The 26,755-nt window shown below is 37.1% G+C and overlaps 1 protein-coding gene across 4 annotated transcripts in view; it reads right to left on the minus strand.

Annotated features, from left to right (window-relative positions):
• The window catches only part of PARD3B (par-3 family cell polarity regulator beta), a 957,311-nt gene that overhangs the window by 354,448 nt on the left and 576,108 nt on the right, over positions 1-26,755 (minus strand). For all 4 annotated transcript variants that reach the window (XM_069468028.1, XM_069468036.1, XM_069468042.1 and 1 more), the window contains 2 exons: positions 23,359-23,461; positions 15,720-15,835 (listed from right to left, as the gene is read on the minus strand). In XM_069468028.1, coding sequence (XP_069324129.1) covers positions 15,720-15,835; positions 23,359-23,461 — 219 coding nt within the window. The remainder of the gene's footprint in view (positions 1-15,719; positions 15,836-23,358; positions 23,462-26,755) is intronic.

Here is a 26,755-nt window from a genome sequence, read left to right on the forward strand (position 1 = left end):
TTATACATGTCACTTCACTGAAAAAAAACCAAATTAACATTTTACTGAATTTCCTTCCATTATTTGTAAGTCATGCATCACAACGACAGGGATATATTCTCAGAAATGTGTCCTTAGGTGATTTTGTCATTGTGTGAACATCACAGCATGTGCTTATACAAACCTGATGGTATAACCTACTACACCTGCACACCTAGGCTATATGGTATTGCTCTTAGGCTACAAACCTGTATAGCATGTTACTGTACTGAATATTGTAGGCAACTGCAACACAATGGTATTTGCGTATATAACCATATCTAAACATAGAAAAGGTACAGTAAAAATATAGTATTATAATCTTATGGGACTATCATCATATATGTAGTATGTTGACTGAAACATCATTATGCAGCACATGGCCACATATATACATAAACATGCACATATACATACACATACACACTAATTGCATATCTTGCTTCTTTCAACTGATATTTTATCATTAACATTTCTCATTTCATTAGTTTGAAGATTTTGATTAGTTACATAATAGTATATTATATCTGTTAGATTAGTATTTTACAATTTTACTAATCCTCTAAATGCTGGAAAATTAAGTTCACTACAATGAGAAATCCTTATACTTAAATCTTGGTCAAATCTTTGAATTTTTTTTTTTTTTTGTGGGCTAATTCCTCAAAGTGGACTTACTTGGTAGAAGATAAAAATAGTATCAAGGTTCCTTACACCATTACCACTTTGCCTTATAGTAGTGTCTACTTAAATACCCAATAAGCATGGACATTTCAGTAGTTGCCAATGTTTGCCAATATCTCAATTTTCTTACTTGTTAGGTTGAATATATTTCATATTTATTTGCCAAATAAATTTCTTTCTTCTTTTGTGAATTGTCATATACTTTTCCAATATTATATTGAAATGTTTGTTTTCCCATTATTTGTAAGAGCTCTTCATATATTAAGGATGTTAATCCTTTGTCAAGTATTTTATAATTATCCTTTTATTCTCTTGAACAACAAAGAACATATGGATAATAGGGAGTGATTATTAAAGCAATATTTCTTAATCCTATTTTAAGAATGCTGGAGTTTCCAAATCAATTAACTTTTCAGGATGTTACTGAAGTGAAAAAAAAAAAAAAAAAAAAGGAACAATGTAATCCAAAGTGAACACCTAGGATCATTTCTTAGTTTTAAATATATTAATATTATCCATAGTAAATCTCTTCTCCAATTTAAGGAAAAATATTTTCTCTTTTTATTCAAATAAGCTTCTCTAAGTATTTTTCTTATATATGAGCACTTTTTTTTTTCAAAATGAACCTTCAAAAATACACCTAGAAAGGTACATGGTAATGACATATTGAACAAAAGTTTAAGACTGTTAACTTCTTTTAGGGATATGATATTCCCAATCCACAAAGATGAAGCATATCATCAGTTTTCCCAGCAGGGTGGACAATTAGACAGAGTTGCCTTTAGAAATTCTTGCCCTTAACGACTTTGTGACCACATTTTCAATATAACAACATCTCTAAATTAGGGTTGGTCATGGATAAGCCATTTAAGTAGTACTATTTTTTACAGGGATACAGTTTTAGATATCTAAAAGGTTAGTTAATTTAGCCCATATAAGAGTTAACTCACACATCCATCGACATCAGGTAGCTACGCTGGAAACTGTGAACACAGGGCCTTTTAACGTTCTTCAGTTGTCTTAGCATATGAGGTTGTAGTAAATAGACTTTACTGGCATTATTAAGTTATTTGATTAAACCTAAATACAAAAATTCCTTGTGGATGAAAATTTGCATAAATTATGAAGCTATATTGATGAGCCTGAATTGTGTATTTAAACCATTTGGAATATTTTCAATTTATTTTGAGTCAGTTGTCTTCTTTGATTTAGGATTTTTTTTGGTATCACTTCAGGATATTTGTCATGACAACTAATACTGTGTGACCCCAGGTGAACAAAATCTCTAAATATTCATCTTACACAATATTTGCCACAACTGACATGCAACCAAATTGCTCTATACTAATGTAATTCAATTTCATGTTGCTTCAGGTAAAAGCAAGCAGTTCAAGCATGTTTTGAATATAATTCCCATGGCACTAGGTTTATGCACAATGTTATTCTTGTGCAAACAGATTTATGGAAAATGAAAATGAGATTAATAAATAAGAAGCACAAAGATATTTTTATTACAGAAATTTTATCTTCAACTCTAATTCTATAATCAAAAGGGAAAACTTGTTTATTAAAACTAAATAATATAAAAATACATACTTCAGATGTAAAAATAACAAAAGGAAGATCTAGAGGAATACAAAGGGAAAAAGAACTTCAGTGAGGAACAGAAGACTAGATGAGACCACAATTTGATCTAATTTACCCTCTCTGGTGGTGCAAGTGAATTCACGTGATCTAAATCAATTATGTCAAGTGATTGCCTAATTTATTCATAGATTCCTCCAATTAGGAAATAAAGCACACAGCCCTTTTCCTCAAGTTTTAAACAACCACTTTCATTCTTCTTCATTTAATGAAATTGAAGCCTTTGGCCTTCTATATTTCCAGTGTTTGATTCCTTCCTTAAACATACGCATCTTTATGAGCCTTTCCCAAACACCTCCCTTTCAAACGAACAAAACTAGTTGAGTTACGTGAACATGAGTGCAGTGCAACACTCCGCACCCTTCTAAAATATCTTTCTCTCTATTCTATTTTTCTACTCAAACCAAACATTTATTTGTATTCTTTTCACATGTCATTTAATCATTTGTTTCCACTTTTATTCGTTCAATCTTTTGATGTAGGAAAGGGGAACCTGACTACTTAGCAAGATCAGTGAAATCAATCATCGAGATCAATGGAGTTCCCGAGATTGTAGCTGGACTGCTCTGACACTGTGCGTTCACCCATCCATCTTGGATTTATAGGGCACCTACATTATGCACGCTAAGTGGGGAGGTGAGGTGTCCAAGACCTATAAGGTACGACCCTTTAGGGGCTTGCAATCTGATTGGAATGGGAAAAAATTCTCAGTGGGTACCCAAAAGAGGATGTAATTCTGTGCTAAAATTAGTAATACTAATTGTCATTGCTTTAGGAATTCAGAACAAGAGCTGGAAAAAAACAACCGCCACCTAAAGCAGGCAAGACTTGAATGGATCCTGAATATCAGATAGAATTTTAAAAGGAGAGAAGAGAGAATGGGTCTTCTTTTTGTAGAGTTAAGACTGGATGGGAAATTAATAAGCCTCATTTGAAACAGAAGGCCATAATGGCTTGGAGCCCAGCCATCAAAATGAAATGTGCCTGAGTTCAAATCCTGGCTCCACAACTTACCAGCTGTGAAACTGCACACAAGTCAAGCTCTTTAAGCCCTGATTACACCGTCTGTAAAATAGCTATAGAATTACTGTGCATAAACAATTGTGCCTGGCATACAGCAAGTGCTCAAAAACCAATTACATTTACTACTAATGCTTATCCTCTTAATACTCTAGATTAATGAGCATTGGACCTTGAATTTTGGGACTGAGAAAGTTGATCTTTTTTGCCATATGTAAAGGAGAGTCAGTGGTTTCTGGCCCCAGACACTCAGTGACATCTTAGAGGTTATTTTACCATACGAGTGCCATTCTTTTGGAGGTGTACCGCAGTGCACTCAGTCACATTCTGTCCTCACAGTTCATGGTGAATTTCTGCGTGCTTAGTTACAGCCTAGTTCGTTCATGCTGCTCTCAGTTAATTCCTAGTTGTGGGTATTGAAACATTATTGTTTAGTGGCTGTGGACACTTCTCTACCCTGGAGATTCTCTGAAGTTGCACCTCCCTTCACAGCATTGCTCCACATGTCCCAACTTGTTGGCAGTCCTTCCTCACCCTACGCCGGCTGCTGCATGTCACCTTTAAACCTCACAAGCGTACTCATATCTTCTCTGCCAAGGACATTCCTCAGAGGACTAGACCTATGAGATGGTCTGTGCTCAAAGTTTCTGTGAGCAAATGTACCTGGGAAGCGCTGCATATATTATATCTTGGGAGACTCTTGAAGCCTGGAGATGGACGTAAAACACACTAAAGGTTGAGAGCAATCCTGCACATGTCTGTTTCACTTTGTCAGCATTTCCCAGGCTTACTTGATCATTCTTTATCATTCAAGTCACTACGAAGACCTTCAATCTGTTAAGTTTCAACTACGTTTTTGTGGAGATCTATGTTTATATTAACATATTCTTCAATCTCTGATAAAGTTGCCCAGAGGACTGGGCCACTGTGATTTTCCTCTGGCCTTTCTGAGTATAGAGAAAGCACTGGGATTACTCACGTGGCATCCACTGATTTATTAAAGCTGGAAAGAAAAAAAATCTCTGATGTGACTCATTTTCACTCAATTAGGTTGCTACGATAATTTTCTCCCAATTTTGAAAACGGGCTAAATGTTTTCCAACTCCATGGTACACCGGTGCACCTTTGTAGGCTCTCGTGATTCTTTCAAGACAATTCTGAAGTGCTTGGGGATTGGGGATTATGCCAGTTAGTTCCTGGATCAGTTGAGAGTAGATCAACTTATTCCCAGCTCACTTAAAACCATCACTTTTGATTAGTCAATTTCCAATTTGATCTCTATTTTAATTTTCACTTTAATTTTTATACCTTTATTGGATAGAGTTCCTAGTTACCTTTTCTTATGAGCACTGGAAACCAAGTGGGTATTGAAACATTAGCCTTTCCAGTCATGTTTCCTCTTTCTACAGTTTGTACGAGTTATGTTTGTCCCACTGGCGATCTTGCCAGTTCTTTATTCACTTATTATTACCATTTACACACCTAATCTCTCAAACTCTGTACATGGGAATATTTCCACTAAGGAAAGGTAAGCTGCAGAAACAAGATATTGCTGTCATCACTGATGTCTCAGATATTTAGAACATTACCTGGCACAGGGGAAGCACCCAACAAATATTTGCTTAATGAATGAAGGAGGAAATAGAAGGATGGATGAATTTTATATAAAATTGAAATCGTATTTTCAAGCAATGGACAACTTTTCAGTCTTTTAGGAGCCAAGTTGGTGTTCACTGTGATGTCAGTCTTTGTACTAACGTGCTCTAAAGCAGCCAGAACTGCTGCATTTAGGAAGTCTTGTAGCTTTGGGGATTTCGATGAAGAACTAAACATAAATTATTTTTAAAAAGATTAATTGACTTGCCCCAGATTAAGCAGTTTGTGTTATAAATTAGTCTGAATTCTGACTCTGCCCCTGGTTCATGTTTTAGACATTTTTCTAAACACTTAATGAAAGACACAAATGTATTAATTAATTTGTACTTTGGAGTAACAAAGTGAAAGCAAAATATCTATTTTCCCCTGTGAGCAATGGCTGAAATTTGATCTTTAATGTAGAATAACACTGTACTTCCAAAAAGTGATATTTAATTTTGAACTTTTCAGCCTTATAAAGGAAATGCTCAGATAATTCACAGAAGAAAATACGCAGTTAAATAGATGAAAAATGTTTAACCACAGAGTAGTTTTAAAAGATAAAAATACTCCTAAGTCTATAACATTGGCAAAAATGAAAAAAAAATGATGACACTCGGAGTCTTCCATATACTGCTGATAGGAGCAAAATTGCTTTTCCACAGGGCAACTGGTCATATGAATCAGAAGCCTTAAAGCTTTAATATATCATCTGGCCAGGGAGTTATACCTATAGAAATTATAATGATAAAATAATCATGATTGTTTACAAAGGCTGATGTACTAGCAGGCTCGATGCATTGCTATTTCTAAGAGTGAAGAACTGGAAACAACATTTATGACAAATAACATAATATTAGGCAAGTGAATCATGTTACACTTATTCAACAGCAAACTTTACAATTAAAAGATAATGATGTACAAACAAAGAAACAGAGAATAATGTTTAGGTTAGACTGTTAAAACAAATTTAAAATGATGTTTGGTATAATTACTTTTGGGAAAAAATTAGAAGAATACAGATATGTATACATGAGAATAAAAATATTCAAGACTAAAGATGTTTTTCTTTTTCAAGAATAAACTGCAACTACTGCACCTAACAATGAGACAGGTGTATCTCCTTACAGTAGCTTTAATCTTTGCATAAAGAATTGCTAATAAATTTTTATCATTCAGAGTATCAGAAGAGATATTATAATTATGAAACTGTAAAATTCACTTAACATATATTACATTTATTATACTAATATTTAATTGAATATTATATATATTATTTTCACCTAATGAAACTCATTTCAAAATGACTAAAATGGATTTGGTTCACATTTGCAAGGAGAATTAAAGTATTTTGTTCCATTCTTTGAATAGCTTCCTTAGCTTCATATTTTTATGAAGATGTTCTTATATTAATACAAAAGTTCTTTTAAAAAGAACACAGAATTTCATTTAAATATGAACAATGGCTTAGGAAACAAAGGCAAGTGAGAAGAAAAAGTTCATATTGGCTTTATTCAAAAGGCTTAGAATTCTAGATGTAGAGACTCGATTGAGGTACGGAATATAAGGAAGAAAGTATAATACATCACGCACTAATCCAACCTTTAAGACGAGGCCAGAATATTTAAGTTTTAAAGGATAAGGCAGTTATTCCATTGATCAAAATTTCTCATCAGAACACAAATAATGTTCTAAACATACAGAGGTCAATTTAATAAAAATCTGCCTGAGTTTGTTCCCCACAGAACGTCATTGGTTAAGGTTCAGCTACAAACATTTCCAAACTTTATAGATTTTCTTTGTATTTCTTGTGGGAAAACAGAACATTGGATTTCTTTTTCAGACCCTGAAATTTTAAATTAACTACATATTCTATGAACTAATCCCCTGGCTTGAGAAAATATAATCTGAGTGAAAAACGGCATGGCAACATTTGAGATCATTTGTGATCCCGTGATTGAATGAAGGATATACTTATGAAATCCATAGGTAATATTTTTTCCAGTATTTCATGATACTTGAGGAGAATGTACTTATATTGATTATCCAAGGCAACCACCAACTACAAGAAAAATGTGCAGATGTGGAGAATCACCTCTAATACTACTACTAACATTACCCTCTTGGTGACGGCTACTATTACTAATAGCAACACCAAATGCCTTATGTGCTAGGCATCAGGTGAAGTGTTTTTATATGAGAGGGATGATCCTTGCTTCAAAGATATTTTTTTTTCAGGTGGGGGCATAGGAGAGAGTTGCACTTCACTTATTCATTTACCAAATGATAAAGGAGTCAACTGGGTTTAAGGCATTTGTGAGAATTTCTTCATTGGAGGAGGTATGCCAGGGATGAACTAGAATATGCCATAACTTTCAGACCAGTCTAGAAACGTAGAGAGCATGATAAAAATACAATTTATACACAAAAGGCACTGTTTTCCAATTAATAATCATAGTGAACACAAAGTCAGATTCTTCTTGAAAATATATTGCTCAGGGAATGTAAAAAATAAAGCAGGAAGAAAGGATATATATGGACTTAGAAGCATGTTTTTGACATAGAGAACCATTTTTACACCTTTGCTTCCCAAATAGTTATTTTAACTAATTTTAAACAGAATCTGCCCTATTGTGATGTATTTAAAATAATAATCTAGTTATATTATAAATGTGGAGAAGTGATCTATACGTCTACATTTCAGTTAATATTGATAGTCTATAATTCATAGATAATTGATAGTCTATAATTAACTGTAGCAATTGTCTAAAACATTTCTTAAATTTTATTTAATCCATATGTTGATTTTCTTAACTTTTTGAAAGAGGCCTGCTTTGGATGGAGGTGCTGTGAACTGTGTATGAAATCTTCCCTCACTAGAGATGTCACTCTAAGAATTTAGCGTAAGCTGTGACATGCAATTGCTCTAAACTCAACTTGTTTTCATCTACTCGTTCCACTTCAATTATAACCTGAGTGGTTGTTTTAACTGTATGAACATATTAAGAAACAGCAACAAAAAATAAAACGAACCTGTATTCCCTATCAGACGCTGAAAAGTACATGATGGTCCCTTTTCCACAATTCTGCTGAATTCTGCTTCTAGTCTTCATGGCCTGCTTTAATTTATATGCTTTTTCCTTTCACACCAGACATACTACGAACCAGAATTCAGTTTTCCATCACTATCATCTCTCTAGATCTCAAAGCTTATAAACTTGATTACCTTCTGAAGTGGTTATCATTGCTTGATACGTTTGGGGTACAGATTGAATTTTAAACAGATTTTAGTTTTTCCATATTAGCCATGAAAATATTTGAGAGCAGTTCTCCTATGTCTCTTAAATCATCTATCTTCCAGGTATAATATCTTACTTTCTTTCTTTGCTTCACGGGACATGGTTTCAAGGCCTCTCACCAATATCTGGGTACATTTTATACTGTCTTTGTATCTATTAAAGTATTAATAGAATTAAATACAGCACTGTAAATGTGTTATGTCCAGGGCAGGATAAGTGGAGCTGTTATCTTCCTTGATCTGATAACACAGAACTAGATTTGGGGCGTGACTGTGTCAGGCAAGCAGCAAAAACCCAGAGAACTTCTCGAGAGTTGTTACCATGTCAACTCTCCCAAATCCTATACTTGTACAACTGATTTTTTTTAAAAACCTGACTTTAGGACCTTCCCTTTATCTTTCAGCAACATTCTATTTAAAATAACTTCCAGTCCTCTCAGTCTTCATCTTTACCTGCATTCAGCTTCAGAGAAATCATTTTCTATCTGAATCTCTATCATCTGAAATTTTATTATTTATTCACAGTGTGCAACTTTGCCATCTATTTACGCAATGAGAATGAAAACCCCGTAAGATTGCAACCTTCATCTTAAGTTTCTGGGATATTTCCTGGCATCCAGTAAGTATCCGATAAATGCTTGTTGGATGAATGCATCATTCTTTGTTAAATTCTATCTTCTTCAATTCTGGAGAAATCATTCGAATGCCAACTTTGTTAATCTAACATATTGCCCAATTCTCTGAGACAATGTCTCCTGAAATTTGGTAAGAATGCCTTTCATGCCTTCATACAAATTATACACATCCAGTCTTCATCAAATTCTGTTGAGTTTTATTAGTACACAATGAGAGGAGCCAAGTATAGTCTGACAGTGTACATTATTTAATTTCCTTCAAGGTGACAATGAGCCATTAATTAGCACATTTCAGGAAAGGACATTTTATTGTTTTATCTACACTAGTGTGTGATTTGACTCATAGGTCTCAATCAGAAAACAAACTGAAATACCTCTATAAAAATCAATATAACCTATATTTATAAAATTTCCCTGATTTACCAGTCTAGAAATCCTATCAAAAAAGAAAAGAGATACCAGTAATTTCAAGGATTCCATGGAGACTGCTGGTGACCACCACTTTTTTTTTTTTTTCCATTTCACAAACATGGAAATTTTCTGAGGATCAGCACTGAGATCACTAGTTGTTTCTGGAATTCATCATCTTTGTAAAAATGGGTAATTTGCTTCCTGTGTTCCAGTGTGAGGCCTACTCTTCATGATTTCTAATGATCAGGACAGTCACTTTATAATTACAGTCCTTTCAGTGCACAGGGACAAAATTGTCCAGACTTCCATTCCCTGGCAGCCATGCTTTCCCACTTCGAGCATCACTCTCTGTGTGCATGAAGATAAAATTAACACAGGAACTGGGTGGCTCTGCTTTCCACCTGACATCTGTTAGGTGTGTTAAACAATAGGCTACTTCACACACTTTCTTTTTTATGCTTTAAAAATAGCTTGGCAGTCAAGCTCTTATTTGGTTTTGCAAGTCTCATCTTATGCAGCTGTTTAGCTCTACCTGCATTTATTCTTTTAGATGATTTTCACTATTTTTTTCCTTTTTTTTTTTTTTTTTTTTTTTTTACCATTTGCTTCTCTCTTCCTCTTTTCTACATAGCCACGGTTATCGGGGAGTTCCTAAAGCAGCCACACTAGTGTCTTCAGATGCCTCTCCCTTTTCTTCCTAAGTTATTATCATAATGTCAGAATTCCCTTTGGGAAATCTTTCTTTAGCTTTTAAGTTTTCCTTTCCTGTTAGGGTTTCAATCTAGGCACATGCAGCAAGCACCATTTCTCTCATTTACTTATTAAATCCCCAGTGTTTAATGCACTTCCTGGCACACAGAAGGCACTCAATAAACATTTGTTTATGAATGAATAAACATCCTCTGTAATTCCTTAATTTTGACTTCCTAAAGCTTAGGGCATACATCTGACTTCATCTTTGGACTCTTCCTTGTCTATTATTACAAGGTAAGTATAGATACTTTCTTTTAGTGTTACCAATCATTACTTGTTTTATCTAACGGGTGTTTTTCCTTTAAAGTCTAAGTTGTATCCAGAATAGTAGTACTTGATTCAGCTTTCCCCATCTTCAGAGGTTTACTTATTGATGGACAACAAAAAAGATCCACAGATATAAATATAATTTATATTAAAATAATATATATAGGGAGATAAATGAGCGTCAGTTACTAGAACATACAATTTTATAAAAATTCCCCTGTGTATTTGGTCTTCAGGATATTTGTCTTATTATCAAGAATGCATAGAGAAGTACCTCACTATATAAAAAGTATTTTTAAAAGAAAGTCTCAAGCAGTAGAGTTAATTAACCTTTTTATGCCCATCTTTGATCTGATATTAGAGATGCCCAACTACTAAGAGAAATATCTGACATACATGAAAAGGTTATATTCAAAATGTATCCCAAATATTTACCTTTGTAGATGTGAGAAATCAGTTGATTTATAATTTACTTCAGTTGAGGGTGTTTAGAAACATTTTTTCAACTAAAAAAAAGAAACCAAGACAAGCAACTAACGGAAGACAAAACTGCAAAATCATAGATCTTGAAAGGAAATCAGCCAGTCTATTTCTTGTCTTGATTTTAGGGAGAGTTATTCAAGACACATGCACTTTTTAAGAGACTACGAGACATGGAATGTTAACAATCTTCATCGTCAGGAAACTTCCTAAAATTTCTTCTAAATGCCTCATGCATCACTTTAGGCTCATTTCCTCTCATTGAGCAGAGGCAGGACAGCTGGCCAGCTTCTCCCATCTGCACTGCCTTCACCCTTCTCCTAACTGTGTTATGGGACACCCTTCTGAAATGGGAGTGGAGGGCCAATTTGAAACAGGAGTGAAAACACTAAAAAAAAAAAAAAAAAAAAGGTCTTGTGGAAAATAGCACTTTAAACTTAACTTTGAATGGGGCTACAGATCAGGTCAACAAAGGGGCCAAAATACTGAAGTGCTGCCCCTTGAATAATTCAGACTAATTCTTAAACAGTATTATGGGGTCATAAAACACCAAGCCTGGAAATTAAAGATTTTTATGCTTCATCAAAAAGTCTTTGAATGTAACTCCCTGGCACACTGCCAACAAGGGCAGCTCTTTGGGGGAAAACCCTATGCCAAAGGCCAAAGAGGCAGCTGTGTTATTCAGCTCCTGAGAGCTTCCAACTCAACACCCACACAAGCTCAATTATGAACAAATTAAAGGGATCCAGACTGAACATAGTAATTCTGGTAATTAAAATAAATAGAGAAAAGCCTACAATTAGTAGGAAAAGATTGATTTTGTGGAAAACCCAGAAGTATCTACCCAGTCTCTTAAGTGACACCCTAACCCCTTTGAATAAGCATAGTTACACCCAATTATTTAAAATAAATTTCCTTTTATTCATCATTTTAATCACTTCTGATCTGACTTAAATGTGACCATATGCATGCCAGTAAAAGTATCCACAATGTTCTGAGGCAAAGCAGTCTCAAAAAAAAAAAAAAATCTATAATGGATTTATAGGAATTAATGCCACTGAGTAAAACTGTAATCAGAGTTGTACACCTGCATTTTAGAGCACATAGATAATGTGTTACCCGTTTCGGGAAGGTTTCATATACATCTCTATAGTTAATCAAATGGGCATCTTTTCAAGTGAAGAGATACATTTAGTCATACAAAAGGAATCAAGGATTCACTATTAGGGAATCTATTAATTAACTCACTTATATTTTATTAATAAAGAGCAAAATATGCATCATCACATTGTGTAGGTTCTTAGAATAATAAAATTCAACATCCATTCCCGATTTTAAAAAAAATAAAAGAACTAATAAAAAAACTTTTAGGAAGCCAGGAATACAAAGAAACTTGTCAATATTTAGCTTGATAAAATGTTTCTATCAGAAACCAATAGTAAACATTATAATTAATGGTCACACAAACACACACACATACATGCAGTAGAAGCATTCATGTTTAATCTTTAAACTCATTTTGATTAGCTAATTCTACAGTTTATGTGGAAGAATAAACGCATATAAAGAGCCAAAGTAATTTTACAAAATAAGAAAAATCAGAGGAAGATTATACTATAATCAAAATACAAAGTAATAGCATGATAATTTAAACAGGGCGACCCTGGCTTGGGACAGACTAATATATCAACAGAATAGCATGTCTAGAAACTCGCTCATGTACATATATACGGGAATTTAGTATTCAATGTGACTGCATTTCAAATTAATAGGGAAAGAATGGAAAAGTCAATAAATGTTATTAATAATTTGCCTATTTAGGTGGAGAAAAATTCTCCCACTTCATACCCCGTGGATAAAAATATATTATAGATTGCTAAACATTTAAAAAAGGTCTTTAAAGTTACCAGAAAAAAAAAATTAATGAAGTAAACAGAAAACCCAAATATCACAAAAGAAGAAAAGATGAAAGTATTTGACTATAAGATGAATCTTTTTTTATGTTAAAGGATATCACAATCAAACTAAAAAGACCGATAATAGATTGAAAGAAATTATTTCCAACATGTATAACAAAGTTCTAAAAATGAAAGAGAAAAAGAATTAGCAAATAGCAACACTGGCAAAGGATATAAATAAGCAAATCGGGAAATAAGAAATACAAATGAAGCCCCAAATCCTGCTACAACAAAACATAAAACTCTCAATGAAGCCCACAGTCCATCAAAAGAGGAAGAGAAAATTTAAACTGTAAATCAACATTCATTACTATAACACTGCACAAATATTACCAAGAAACAACATGTGACATAGACATGTACACAGATGGGGAAATAGGTACTTTCTCGACAGATACACAGCCAACTACTTGTAAACCATGTTTGTTTCTGGTGAATAAGTGAAAGAGATGGGCATGAGGAGGCTCTATTTTTCATAATAAGAATTGTCTGTGTTTGGAAACATAAGTGAAATTAAGTAAATGGAACCTACTCACCTTTAAAGTAGTTTGAACACAAGAACAATGACTCATTGATATGTAAGTTAAAATATTAGCTTAGACTCAGTAGCAAAAATGAAAGAAAAATAAATATGATACTGATGCGGCCGATTAACCTTTGAAGAGTCCTACAGGCTTTCAAGACAAATTAATTACCCAATATATAGGAGGTTTTATCTTTATTTTTTATTTTGAACCAAATGAAACTGTTTTTCCAGGTCAAAAATAGTCAAATAGCACTAATTTGGAATTCAACCTAAATACTTTAGGATATTTTAAAACTTTTTAAAGAATGGATCTTAATCCTGCTGGGAGTATTATTCCTATAAACAGAGTCACCCACCTTTTTAGCAAATAAATTAATTTCTGACATTGGCCCAGTACTAGATAGAGAAATAAACTACACACAATATTCCACTCCTCTAATCAAATAGAAAATACACTTTCAAATGTTTACCATTGGGGTATCACCTGAGTTAATTCACTGAGAATGTCAACACATTTATTAAGCTCATTCATTAGACTGTTCTGGGGAGAAGGTTCAGAATGCTCCTGGAATGCTGAAGCTCAGGGCCTTCTGCAAGACTATTAGCTTTAAATTGGCACATCCTGGAAGGGACCAAACTTGGGTGATTACTCTAAAAATGTTTTTACAGCACTTTATTGAGTACTTCTGCTGTGTGGTGTGTTTTAGCCAATGCTTTTACTTTGGTACTTGTGTCCTGAAGAAAAGAGCTCATGACCTGCCCAATATTGTAAATTGAACAAACTATTATGGTTGTCATTTATGGTATATATACAATAAAATGCAATGGATGACTGCTAACTCTATATATTTTTCAAGAATTATTTCACTTTAAAAGAGAAAACTTCTCAAAGATAAAGTTTTCAGTAACAAAAGATATAAACAGAAATTTTGTTTCTGGACATGTCTTAGATTTTACATTTTACAGATTTGATAATATTTGTCCTCTCTTAAATTAAAATGGAGGCTATTTTATTTTCTTTTGCAGAGATTTTTCTAGAACCATAATACTGGCTGCTCTTTTTTTTTAATTAAGTGAGGAAAACAGTAATATATTTCTCCCATCAAAAATAAGAGTAGTTTTTAGGCATTCATCTTCTTTATAGAGAAATTGGGGAGACAGAACAGGAAATGTTTATCAAGCACTCTATAAAAATGAACTGCTCCTTAAATTATTAGTAATAACTTATGTCACTGTCACACATTGTTCCTTTGGTTTGTCAAAGGTTCATGCTTGAGAAAATACCCTTTCTGACCAGTGCTCAAGACAGCTTCCTTGTTCAGGTTTTCTATCTGTCTCTCAGTATAGGTGATTACAGCAAATACATCCCAGTGATTTAGTTCATTTATACAAAATAAAATCAATTTCTCTTGTTTCACCATGATTGAGCATTTTCCTGAACTCCTGTAAATAGGTAACAGATAAGCACTATTTATCAGTTTGTTTGGTAAAGCATGCAGTTTTGATTATTTTATTTTCTTGTTGCTACTAATGAAATATATAACAAGCTTCGAGAAAATACAACTGCAGATCTTGGCCTCTGAGCCTTCAAGAAGCAATGACTATTTTGCTGAGAATTTATTTTGCATCCACGCTTTTCTCTAATAGCACTCTAAGAGCCCCTGGGAGGGTGGTGATTTTCTTGGGTATCTGAGATGTCTTCCAGGGTCCTATGTCCCAGGGCTTAAATACACAGTTGACAGGGGCCCTTGCTCTGCCTTGGTAGTGGATAGGCACCCAGAAATTCCCTGTGGCTCTCAGAACCTCAATGAGATTGTTCAGGCATAGACGCAGGGTACCCTGACATTTTCGATCTGGCAAGTCCAAGGGACCCTTCTTCCCTCCAGCGTCACAGGATTTGGGGGATGGGCATTTAAAGAGGTGAATCTTCTCCATTGCTGCCATCCCTCCCTGGTCACCAAAGAGAAGGATGGCACCACGGGAGAGGATTCGTTTAACCACATGCTCCTCCCAGGCTCTGCCACAGGTAGGCCCACAGGGAATGGACATGCACTGGTGGAGGTGAGGGAGCAAATACAAAAGCAGGGGAGTTAAAGATGCTTATGGAATTCAGACCCTCCAGAAGGAATTGTGTTTTTCTGACCTGTAAAAGGAGGACAGTTTATCGACCACTTTATAGAAATAAATCATTTCTCTTTCTTTTACAAAAGGGGTAATTACAATGAAACGTGTGAGAGGAGGCAGGAAGAGGAGATGGCTAGTGTCCCTTCCTCCAGCCTTCTGCAGGCCTTGCTCCCTGATGTTTGAGTTAAAGGAACAAAACCAGGACATTTGGGAAGATAGATGGGCTGAGGCTGGAGAGATGACCTGGATGTCACCTCACCCTTGCTTACCAAGGTCCATGCTCTTCGAGGCTTTCAGATTAATTGATTCAGGCTGCCTGGCCGGTGTCACAGATCTGAAGTTGATGTGCTGATCTGGAAAAAATACTGCTGAATCCACCCCAGAGCTGTGGAAGGAAGCCATACACTGTACTTAGAAGATTTAAAGTAAAATCTTTTTATAAAAAAGGTGTGTGTTGGGGGACGGGGGAGGCAGATCTCACTTTGAACACAGCCGCTCCTCCCTCTCTCTACAGCTTCCAGACCATGTATTTTAAACTAATTCTTAAATCTCAGGTTTCTTTTATGAGACATAGCGACTCTGTTTTCATGTATTTTATCACACTGTACAATTTAAATAAAATATTCTCCCAGCAATATCGTGTTTTACTCTTCACTGATTTCTGCTAATTGGGATCCTGCTGTACACTATATAACTTCAAGTGGGCAAGGAGAGCCTGGGAAGCACTAGCACTTCAAAGAATGTCACCAGATATTAGCAAAGCCCAACAGCAGGTTAAGAGATTTCTGTGGGCTAAGCATGCCCTTCCTTTAAAAACAAGTGAAAGCGTTGTATCCTTTAGAGAAAACCATTCTGTTGAGTGACCGATGGCTGTAGGAGTTTGGTTTTCTACTTTATTTAGTTCTACTTTCTAAAAGTGTTAATGCTTAGCAGATAATCTGCTCATCAATAATACCAAAAGGAAATAACAGGAAAAGCGCAGTTGACAACTTAGACACAAGATACATGAAATGCCTGTTACAGGCTTCTTAGTACTTGTAGTCAATTTCAAAGAATTTTCTTTCTGCTGAATGTTCATTTTGTTTAAGGTTGGAAGGGATTATATATGGGAATTACAGAAAATGGCTCATCTCTTGATCTAGGAACAAATTATATTAAAATACTTTTAATAAATTAAATTATAGCCACTTTCTCCTTTGGTATTCTCCTCTGTTTAGAAAGTAAATATGGTGGCCCATCTCAACATAACTGCAATCCTAATCTCAAATACAGTGAAAATTCAAGTCAAATATGCTTAGGAAATCTGAAAGTACTGAAGCTGAGTTTTTCAAATGGTTGAAATTTGATACTTTAAATAGCAAAACAACAACAACAAAATAACTATTTTGAATGAGAATCCTTCTAAAACGTACAAAGGAATCTTGACTTTTAAACTAATTATACCAAAATAAGTTTAATCTTTTCTTGAAACTCATCAGTCATGCATATTTAATATTGTCTTGCAGCAATATTAAAATTAATATGTAGCAAAAGAATACTCCGAATGAATAAATGAACCTTCATTACCACAGTACAGTGGGTAGACTGAGGAAGTACCCACGACAGGCAGCAGAGAGCTCAAGAGCACTGACGCCCAAGTGGGTTTGCCCCATTCCAAATCCTCGCGCTGGCACTTACCAACTGTGTCACCTGGGCGAGTTACTGGGCCTGTCTGTGCTTCTGTTTCCTTATGTATGAAATGAATGTAACTACACTCTCTACCTCAAAAGGTTGTTAAGAGGACAGAATGAGTTAATATTTGCAAAGTGAGGAGGTTAGCGTCTGGCATAGAGTAAGGGCTTTAAAAGCCTTTAGTTAACAAATAAGCAGATGAAGACCTGTTTTTGCTTCCCAGATGGATAATAAGTTTCTGAGCTTTTCCAGTTACCTGTGCTGTAAAAACAGTTGTTTGCCATCTCTGTTTCCGTCAGACCCTCCGCAGGCCTGTGACTAGGAGCCCTGTCCCTGCTCCCCTTGCATTTAGAAGGGCCATGTGGTGTGATGGTTAGGGGCCTGGGCTTTGAAGGGACATGTCAGGGTGTGCGGCCTCGGTTTCCTCATCCATAAAATGGACAGTAATAGAATTTATACTATAAAGATTTGTAAGGAATAAATTAATATATGCTAAATATCAAGAAAAGTGCTTTACATATAATAAGAGCTTAATCAATCTGAGCTATTTATAATCCTTTTCTTTCTGTAGGTTAGAGGGGCCTTTCGGGCCTGAGGCACTCTCCAATGGAAAGATTCTACATGTTTTCATAAACATTTCTCATGAAGTTTAAATCCACTCTTTTAGAGTTATAATGCTCTTTTTGGCTTCTTTCCTTTTGTCGGGTAAATTCTCAATACATGAAGCTCCTGAGGTGCAAAGTGTATTAGATGTGGTACCCGGTGATGGCAGAGCATGCCAACTGTGAACAAAAATCCTTGACCCACTTAGTGTTATTGACACTGGCCTGGCCTCATAGCAATACTGATTGTTTTCAGCCCATTTTAAGGAATTTTGAGATACTAGTATGAACATGAGCTTCTGCCTGAGCCCTGGTGTTTGGGAAGCACTTGCCTTTCAATGTGTTATTCGACCTTTATTTGCACTTCGTTTTTCATCCTTTGATCTCTTGCGATGATGTGGGTTTAGTGTCAGAAAGACTCATGGCCTTTATAGAATCAAAAAATTTAAGAGCTGGAAGGGATTAAAGGTCACCCCATCTTTTAGATAAGATCCTGAGGCTCAAAGAAGAGGACTGATGTTCCAAGGTCATACAGATGGCCGGGGGCAAAGCCAGGACCCGAGCTACAAGCTTTGGCTAAGATGGTCGTCAGCCTAGGACACAGTTGCTGCTGATCCCGAACTCACAAAAATCAAGCCTTTCCCTTTTGTGGTGCAGATTTGCTCACACACCCTTAGGGAGTTTACATTTTAGGTTAGCGTTTTGTTTCAACAGAGTGGTGTACATCACAGAATAAAAGAAAACCAAATAGTTAATAAGGCAGATGCCATACCTCATGATGAAAGCCTCCAGGGAGTAGGTTTAGGACCAACATGAATATTCCTCATTAAAACACAGATCACACTGCATTTAAAGTGCTCCGCTTAAGGCAGACTATGGGAATCTACCCAGCTGAATAAAGTATTGGTGAACACAATTCATTGTCTCAGATGTCTTACCAAAATAGGCATTAGTTGACAAATTAGGAATAAGACTCAAATTTTCTCCAACTCCTGGGTAAAAATGATCCCAATTCTCATTTGAAAAGTAAGGTGGCAAAGCCACTTGCTATAGTAACATCAAGTTAGTATCTGTCCAAATAAAGTGAATTTTTATACAAATGTTGGGATATAATCAAGAACGATCAAAGAAATAAAAAGCTACTTTGTACATACAACAAATATTTATATATGTCCATTAAATTGATCATGAGCTACATATGAGTGTGTGTATTACCATTATTTTGATTGTGACCAACTGTACACTTTGAAACCTTCAATAAAAGGGTCCCTCTTGCTGTGGTACGAAATGGAAATAAGGCAAAATAAGGCTGATGCCAGACTGGCAGGTATTTAAAGAGAGAAGTGAGTGTAACATAAGACATTATAGGATCAGAGCCAATGTGAACATACACAGTGCACTGAAATAATGAGTGAGTATAGTATTGAATTAGTTAACGTGAAAATATTTTAGAGATGTAAGTTTGACTAATAAAATGGTTAGTGATTGTATGCTACATACTGAAAGTGTTTGGCGTGAGAGTGTAACACAATGATCAACTATAAAATCTGACATTTTAATTTTGAAGGGAGCTAGTATGTGCTCATGGCTGAGTGGGCTGCAGTGGGGCTGTGGGAAGCTGGAAGCTGACAGCAGGCCGAAGACATGTCTTAGATAAAGGCCGTGTTTTCAGCATGAACGACCAAGGAATCTACCAGATAGAAACGATACTCAATGTCAAATTATGCAGCCTAATGAATAAATAAGGGTAGCATGAAACCTATGCCTGTGTCCTGACTACAGTGACAAACCAGGAATGTGAACGACATAGAAGAGCCAGCAATGAATGTTCAAGGAGAACTGTCTGAAGTAAGAAAGCAGGGGATGGAGATTTTGAGAGGCATGCCAAAAAAATTATGTCTGAAGCCTCAGGTGTCCAAAGATTGCCTCCAACAACTGGCTACTATGAGCGAGAGTAAATGCAGGTATGTGTGTGAAGTAAAGAGACAGGGACAGAGGGCGAGAGGGAGAGAGGGAAGGACGAAGGTAAGGAAGGAGGGAGAGATGGAGGGAGAGAAAGAAAATGTGAACATGTAGGGAATAAGCAATTGTTTCCTCAACTGTTAAGGACACTCATTATATTCTGTCTGCTGTTGATTTGCCTTCAACTCTCCCTGAGATCTCATGGTAAAAAAAATATTTCCCTTATATTTATTTATTTAGATATACATATTCTAAACTTTTCTGTAATAATCATTGACATAATAGTACAAAGGGGTTCAGCAATTTCCTGATTTCATTTTGCACAGGCATTAAGTTTGATCCAATTTGTTTTTCCTTCCTCATGCAATAGCAGTTCTCTGTTTTTTAAGACTCGGCTCCACCCCTCAAGCGCCCCTTCTCTTTCTGCTTAGAAGGCTTTCACATTTGTTTTGAAACACAGGACAGCCTCCCTTGCTCAATTCTCCTGGCTCCTTTCCAATCCTTCCTCCATCCCAACTTTCACACATCCAAACCCTGCTGCTGCTGGTCACCTAGGCAACGCAGCAGCTTGCAGGATGGTGCAGGTCACAGGATCCCAGAAGAGGGAGAGTTTCAAGGCTTAAGACTTATTCCTTCCATTTCAAAATGTCTCTGTCCTTTCTTCTCCACCCAGGCTCCCTCCATCCCGCCCTGCTCGTCTCTTGTTAGTTCCAAGTCCAGCTGGCCTTCTCATCTATGGAGGCTTCCTCCATCCACTATTACTGCAGGCCCCAACCCCCAGGCCTGTAGGAACTGGGCTACACAGCAGGAGGTAAGGGGCGGGCCAGCAAGCAAAGCTTCATCTGTATTTACAGCCACTCCCCATAGCTTGCATCACCACATAGGCTCCGCCTCCTGTCAGATCCATGGTGGCATTAGATTCTCTTAGGAGCACGAACCCTACTGTAAACTGCACATTTGAGGGATCTAGGTTGCAAGCTCCTTGTGAGAATCTAATGCCTGATGACCTGAGGTGGAGCTGAGGTGGTGATGCTAGCGCTAGGGAGTGGCTGCAAATACAGATTATCATTAGCAGAGAGGTTTGACTGTACAATAAATGTAATGCACTTGAATCATCTCGAAACCATCCCTGTCTCCCCCTCCAGGTCCAGGGAAAAACTGTTTTCCATGAAACAACCGGTCCCTGGTGCCAAAAAGGTTGGGGACTGCTACACTATCCTCCATAACTGAAATCTCTCAGCCTGGTATCACCATCCCCAGGCTCTCCGGAGAAGCAGGCGTTCACGCAGCATGGCAGACAAAGCCCTTCCCCTTGATTTTTCCCTTAGATACTGTAAGCTTCAGCTACACTGAATTCACAATGCATTCCCCTCTCCCATCACCTGGTTTTCCTAACCTAATTGCCCTTCCCACCACTTCTCTGCCTAGTGAGCTCTTTTCCATACTCAAAGAAACCACTTAAACACTGCTCTCCTTCCTTGACACTTGCAGGTAGAGTTAGTGGCTCATTCCTCTGGGCTTCCACGAAATTTTGTATCTAATGCTTAGCAGGCTGCATTCTAATTATCTGTGTGTCTGTCTCCTCAAGAGGACACCGTTATTTCTTGCAGGCAGGGATGTTTTCCAATCCATTTGAGTTCCTTCTACAGTGTCTGGCTCAGAGGTCCAGAAATACTTTTGAATGGGTGAGTGAATGAATGCCTTAATAACCAAATACTGCAGAGTGGAAAAGAAGAATAAAGTCTGAGAAAATGTCATATTTTTGACTGAAAGGAGATTACTGTTGACGATTAAAAGAAAGCAGCTCTGGTCAAACGGTGAGAACAGAGGCCTTTAGGGAGAAGGAGGCTGAAAGAAAATGGAAGCTACTCATTCATACCATGTAATGAAGATTTACAGTAGTGAGGACCAATATAAGCTCCCACGCCCCGCCCAAATCAAGAGGAATGTGCTTTGCAGAAAAGGGAAGAGAAGAAATCTGTGGAGTCGTTGAAGAAGCCAAAAAGGCATTTGTTAAATCCCAATAATTCTACCTCTGCAATGATCTCTGAAGCACCTCTTTCACCTGCAGGCCTCTCATCTGAGCGCTTCTCCCATCCTCCCCTGCACGGGTCCTCTTCCATTTACCCAATTCATGTTATACACAAGAAAACTCCAGGTCCTATCACATCTATTGTCTGCTAAAACCCTACAAGAAGATCTCCTGTCTACCCAAGGAAGTCTGTGTACCTATCCTTGCACTCTGGGCTTTATCATCTGGCTGATCACCCGCAAGTTGTGCAAATCAATTTACTTTCCCACCTCCATGCTGTTTCTTCTGTCCTTCTCTCTCTCTCTGAAATTCTTCCTGGGCTCATCTCATGTTCACCCGCTACTCATGAATTCAGCAAGAATGACACTTTTACCATTGCACATTCCGTGATTCCTCTATCTGGAAGCATTCTCCTCTGCCTCAGAAGCCCAGAGCATTTTATCTACACCTTCTGGTGTAGTGCCTTATGTTCTAGTTGTCCCATGAGTCTAGCTGCCAGCCTACCAGCTGCTTGAAGGCAGTGTTTATATCTGATTCATCCTTACACCATCCCCACGGTTGTGCACATACACACAAGATAAACAGTAAAGCAGAACAAATGAGATTATTTTTGAAATGGATTTTTTATGCCACCCAATTGTCATTATTGGTTCAGGATTGAGGCAGGCAATGAAAATGAATGAACAAAATTAAATATATCCACCTTTTCTTTCAAGAAATCTCTAGAGATACTGATCAAGAACATTATTATGATTATCAATCTAGTTCATGAAATTGTAGCTTAATAAGATAACTGACTTCAAAAATATAAGAACCAGAGATGGCAAAGTACAGGTAAGCTTCCGTCTAATAGAGTTAGCTATACTCTGGTTGTGCTGCTTTATTTTTAGCAGATTGTATTAAAAAGCATAATAGGAATGACACTGGCATTGCTGCAAGAAAAATGAAGAAATTTCACAGGATTACCATGGGACATAGAATGGAATAAAATACACAGTTTTTAACAGCCATAATAAATACAGAAAATAGCAAAGGGACAATTTAATGATTTTTAAAACTCATCAGAAGAACAAAATCTATGAATTCCACTAGTCAAATAGTATGTATGCTTAGTAAATCTCTCTTCTCATGCTTGTGTGATTCTAAAACTTATTGATTTTTTAGTTTCTATTACAGACTGGATATAATATTGGGTACCCTTTTCAATATTTTAGATTATGTATGGTGTTGCTTTAATTTCTATATTCCATTAACTTTCTTGGAACATCTATTTTTAAAATACCTTTAGGGTTTGCCAATTACAAATAGAAAGAAAAACCTAAGCTTTATGTTTTCTCAGTTTTGTTTTGTACTTTCCCATATAACTTTTCTTTGAGCTCCACAGCTCTAGTTTTTAAACTTATGAAAGAAAACTCAAACATTTTCTTAAACATTTTAATAATACGAGATGAATCTGAACAAATTCTAGGAAGCAAAATATGAACAATCTAAGCTATTCACCATGAGACGCTTTCACGGGACAGGAATTATAGGTACTATAAGGTTTCCATTATGGAAAGAAATAGAGTTAAAATAAGGTTGCCAAGTTTCCCTGGAAAAACAATAACGGGGAACATTTACGATATATCATTTTTTCGATACCTGTGGCTGTAATCTTCAAGGCCCAATTCCAGACCAGGATGTGGTGGTGGCGGGGAAGGTGGCACTTCGCTCTCAGCCCACCCGTCAGCGGGAAGCAATAGGTCTGTGAACACAGGAGGAATGGAGCCGTGGTCAGGTCGAGGCAGCACCATTCGGTGTCTGCTTTGGCTGCCATCTCTCACACACAGTTCTAACCAACACATAAACCAGCCTTGAAATAAATAAGTCCTCACGCGGAACTGAAGGTTTCTTATGAGAACTAATGCAGCTTGTACGAGGAAAGCTAAGGCTGCTAATATGTTTTTACACTGGTGACCTGCTGGCAACCCCCGGCAAATCAAGTCCATGCGTCTCGACTACCTTCTCCCACAAACGGAAGGCTGACACGTACTCATTACCTGTGATTTGTGGAAGATTAATGAAGTCATCTCTTTTATGCCTTAACGTTTTTGTAAACAAGACTCTGTAATGAATACTCTGGATTATGTGGTGATTTAAGCATTTGTCTCAGTGGAAAAAGAAACTTAAAAAATCACAAGATATCGTATATCTACTCATCATTTAGACATAGTAGAGGATAAAAAAAAAAAAAAAATCCACTCTTTTTGCATCTATTCCACAGTGGAGACACCCGGGTTTAAGGCCTTGTGAGCAAGAGACTTGGGTCTAAATCCTCATTTTCCCACCTACCAAAAATGTATACTTTTGCAGTCTTTTCTGTCCTAGAAAAATAGATATGTGTGCTGAATATCACTACAATTAATAAAAAGGTTTGTTAAGATCTTAATGTATACCAGACCTTATGCTAAGCATTATACATATTTCATTTAATGTTCATAATTAATGACAATATTAACTAATACATGAAAAGCATTACAGATCATCTCAGGCAAGGGTATGGTGTTTGAAGCAACACTGCCAAGTTTCCAACCCTATTGCCGTGTGAACTTAGGCAAATTACTCAACTTCTCCAAGCCTGTTTTTAAATCTATAAAGTAGCAATGAGAAGACCTTCATTGGAGGAGTATGAGGAGTAAATGAGATGGTACATAGTCAAGCAGTGATTTATAAATGCAAAGTGTTAAGTAAATGGAAAGAATTATTAGTCCATAAATCATAAGTTCTACTGTGTGTCTCTCACAGTGAGATGTTTGGTAAAGTGTGAGCCCTATTTGTCCCTGATTGAGAGAATAAGAGAAAAATCTCTCTTTCCTTGAGAATTTGCTGCTGGAAACAGAACCTGCTTTGACTTGTGCACATGCCAGGTGACCCGATTAATTTTATATGTCAACCTGACTGCGATACAGGGTACCTAGATATTTTTCTGGAAGTTTCTGTGAGGATGTTTTGGATGAGATTAACACTTAAGTCAGTAGACAGACTGAATATAGCAGGTTACCCTTGCTAAATGTGGGTGGGCACATTCATCCAATGGGTTGAAAGCATGAATAGAACAAAAAGGCTGACCCTCTCCTGAGTGAGAGAGAATTCCTCTCACCTGAGTGCCTTTGAAATGGGACATCAGCTCTTTCAGTTCTTTACATTTGAACTGAAACATTGGCTCTTCCTGGGTCTCAAGCCTGCCAGCCTTCAGACTGGAATTGTACCACTAGCCTTACTGGTCTCAGGTCTTTGGACTGAAAGTACACCATCAGCTCTCCTAGGTTTTCAGCTTGCTGACTCATCCTGCAGATCTTGGGACTTGCTTGCTTCCATAATTCTGTGAGCCAATTCCTTATAATAAATCTATTTATAAACATTCCCCCCTACACACACACATCTTATTGGTTGTTTCTCTGGTGAGGCCTGATGAATATGCCAGGCAAGGACCTGCTCCAAGCTCTGCCCCTGGGACCAGTCTGATATGGAGGCACCCTTCCTGTCTTCCTGGGCGTATAGCTAGATACCATTCTTCAGCCCCCCTTGTCCCCAGACTAGCTCTTGCCAAAGGAATGTGAGCTGGCATGAAAATGGCATTCCACTCTCAGGGGTTAAGAGAGAGGGTGCACCTTCTCCACTCTCCTCCCCCTTTCCCCAACTGCCACCCCAAAGCCATGTGAGGAGGTGGTAGAAGATGGCCCAGCCACCAGTGGAAGGTACCTGGCTCCCTTAATCACTGAATGGGCCAGCAAGCTATGGCCCTAGCCCCAAACCAGCCAGCCACCTGGCTTTGTAAATAAAGTTTTACTGAACATGGCCACACCTACTGGTTTATGTGTTGTCTATGGCTGTTCTGTACTACCATGGCAGAGTTGAGTTGTGAAAGAGATCCTATCGCCCACTAAGTCTGAAATATTTACTATCTGGCTTTCTGAGGACAAAGTTTGCTAACCCCTGCTTTAGACTACTCTTGAGGGCAATGGTGGTATTGCTTTTATTTCTGCATGCCTGATAGTGTATTCTGTCTGCATAATGGAGGTATCCAATAAACATTAGTCAAACTGAAAGGTATAATTCAATCTCTGATCACCATTCCAGAGGTAAGGCCTTACATGCCATAGAGGGGAGATGCATGCTGGTTCCCAGGACGATACGCATTGGGAATAATTATACTATTTGTGTCTCCACAAAGGACCCCAGGGGACACAGATCCAGGGGGACAGGACACAGAACCAAAACATTTGAAGTGAGGTAGGGATAAAAGCCTATCTTCGGGGGGTGGAGTCTAACTCAGACTTGGGGGCAGTGGGTGACAGGGTACACTTCAGCTAAAGGCAAGGTGGCAGGGGAAGCAGGAGAAGACGACAGAAGGGGAGGAGAGCAGGGAAAGGAGAGGTAATAGCAAACCGGAGTTGAGCCACATTGAGGCTGTCACCCGCCTGGGATAAGATCTGCCGGCAAGACTCCTCAGAAAGTACAGTGTTGGTACATTTCACTACCACCCAAATGCTTAATAGGGTTTCATAGTAAACCCCTGGGACACAACCTCCATCCTTATTACCATCTTAGAGCACCACACTTATTTCACTACAGGCATTGCTAGCAATTCTTCAACACAAATGTGAATTTACTGGTGTTACAATTTCTACAAACATTAGTTCTAAAAATGTCTTTTCTGTGTAACAGCTTGACAGGAATAAAACTATAAAATAAAATAACCAAGAACTGTGGGTGGTTTGTACTATTATTACAAAAATAGATGGAACACAGAATATCAACACTGGATTTTTAAATATACAAAGGAAAGGAAAAAGGGAAGAAAAAAAATATTAATGTTTTGGCTCTAACAGTTCCTCTCCTCACTAGACATTACATTTTGTCAAGTTAATCTTGTTTTTCTAAAGGAGGTCCTTAAAAGATATTGGTAGTGGTGAGTTAACATTCAGGCTTTATGAGTCTTAGGGGCCTGTTACCACCTTACGTGCATCTGAAACTCAGGAACTCCCAATAGTTTTCA

Source organism: Eulemur rufifrons, chromosome 1 (genome assembly GCF_041146395.1).
Source record: "Eulemur rufifrons isolate Redbay chromosome 1, OSU_ERuf_1, whole genome shotgun sequence".
Taxonomy (NCBI): Eukaryota; Metazoa; Chordata; class Mammalia; order Primates; family Lemuridae; genus Eulemur; species Eulemur rufifrons.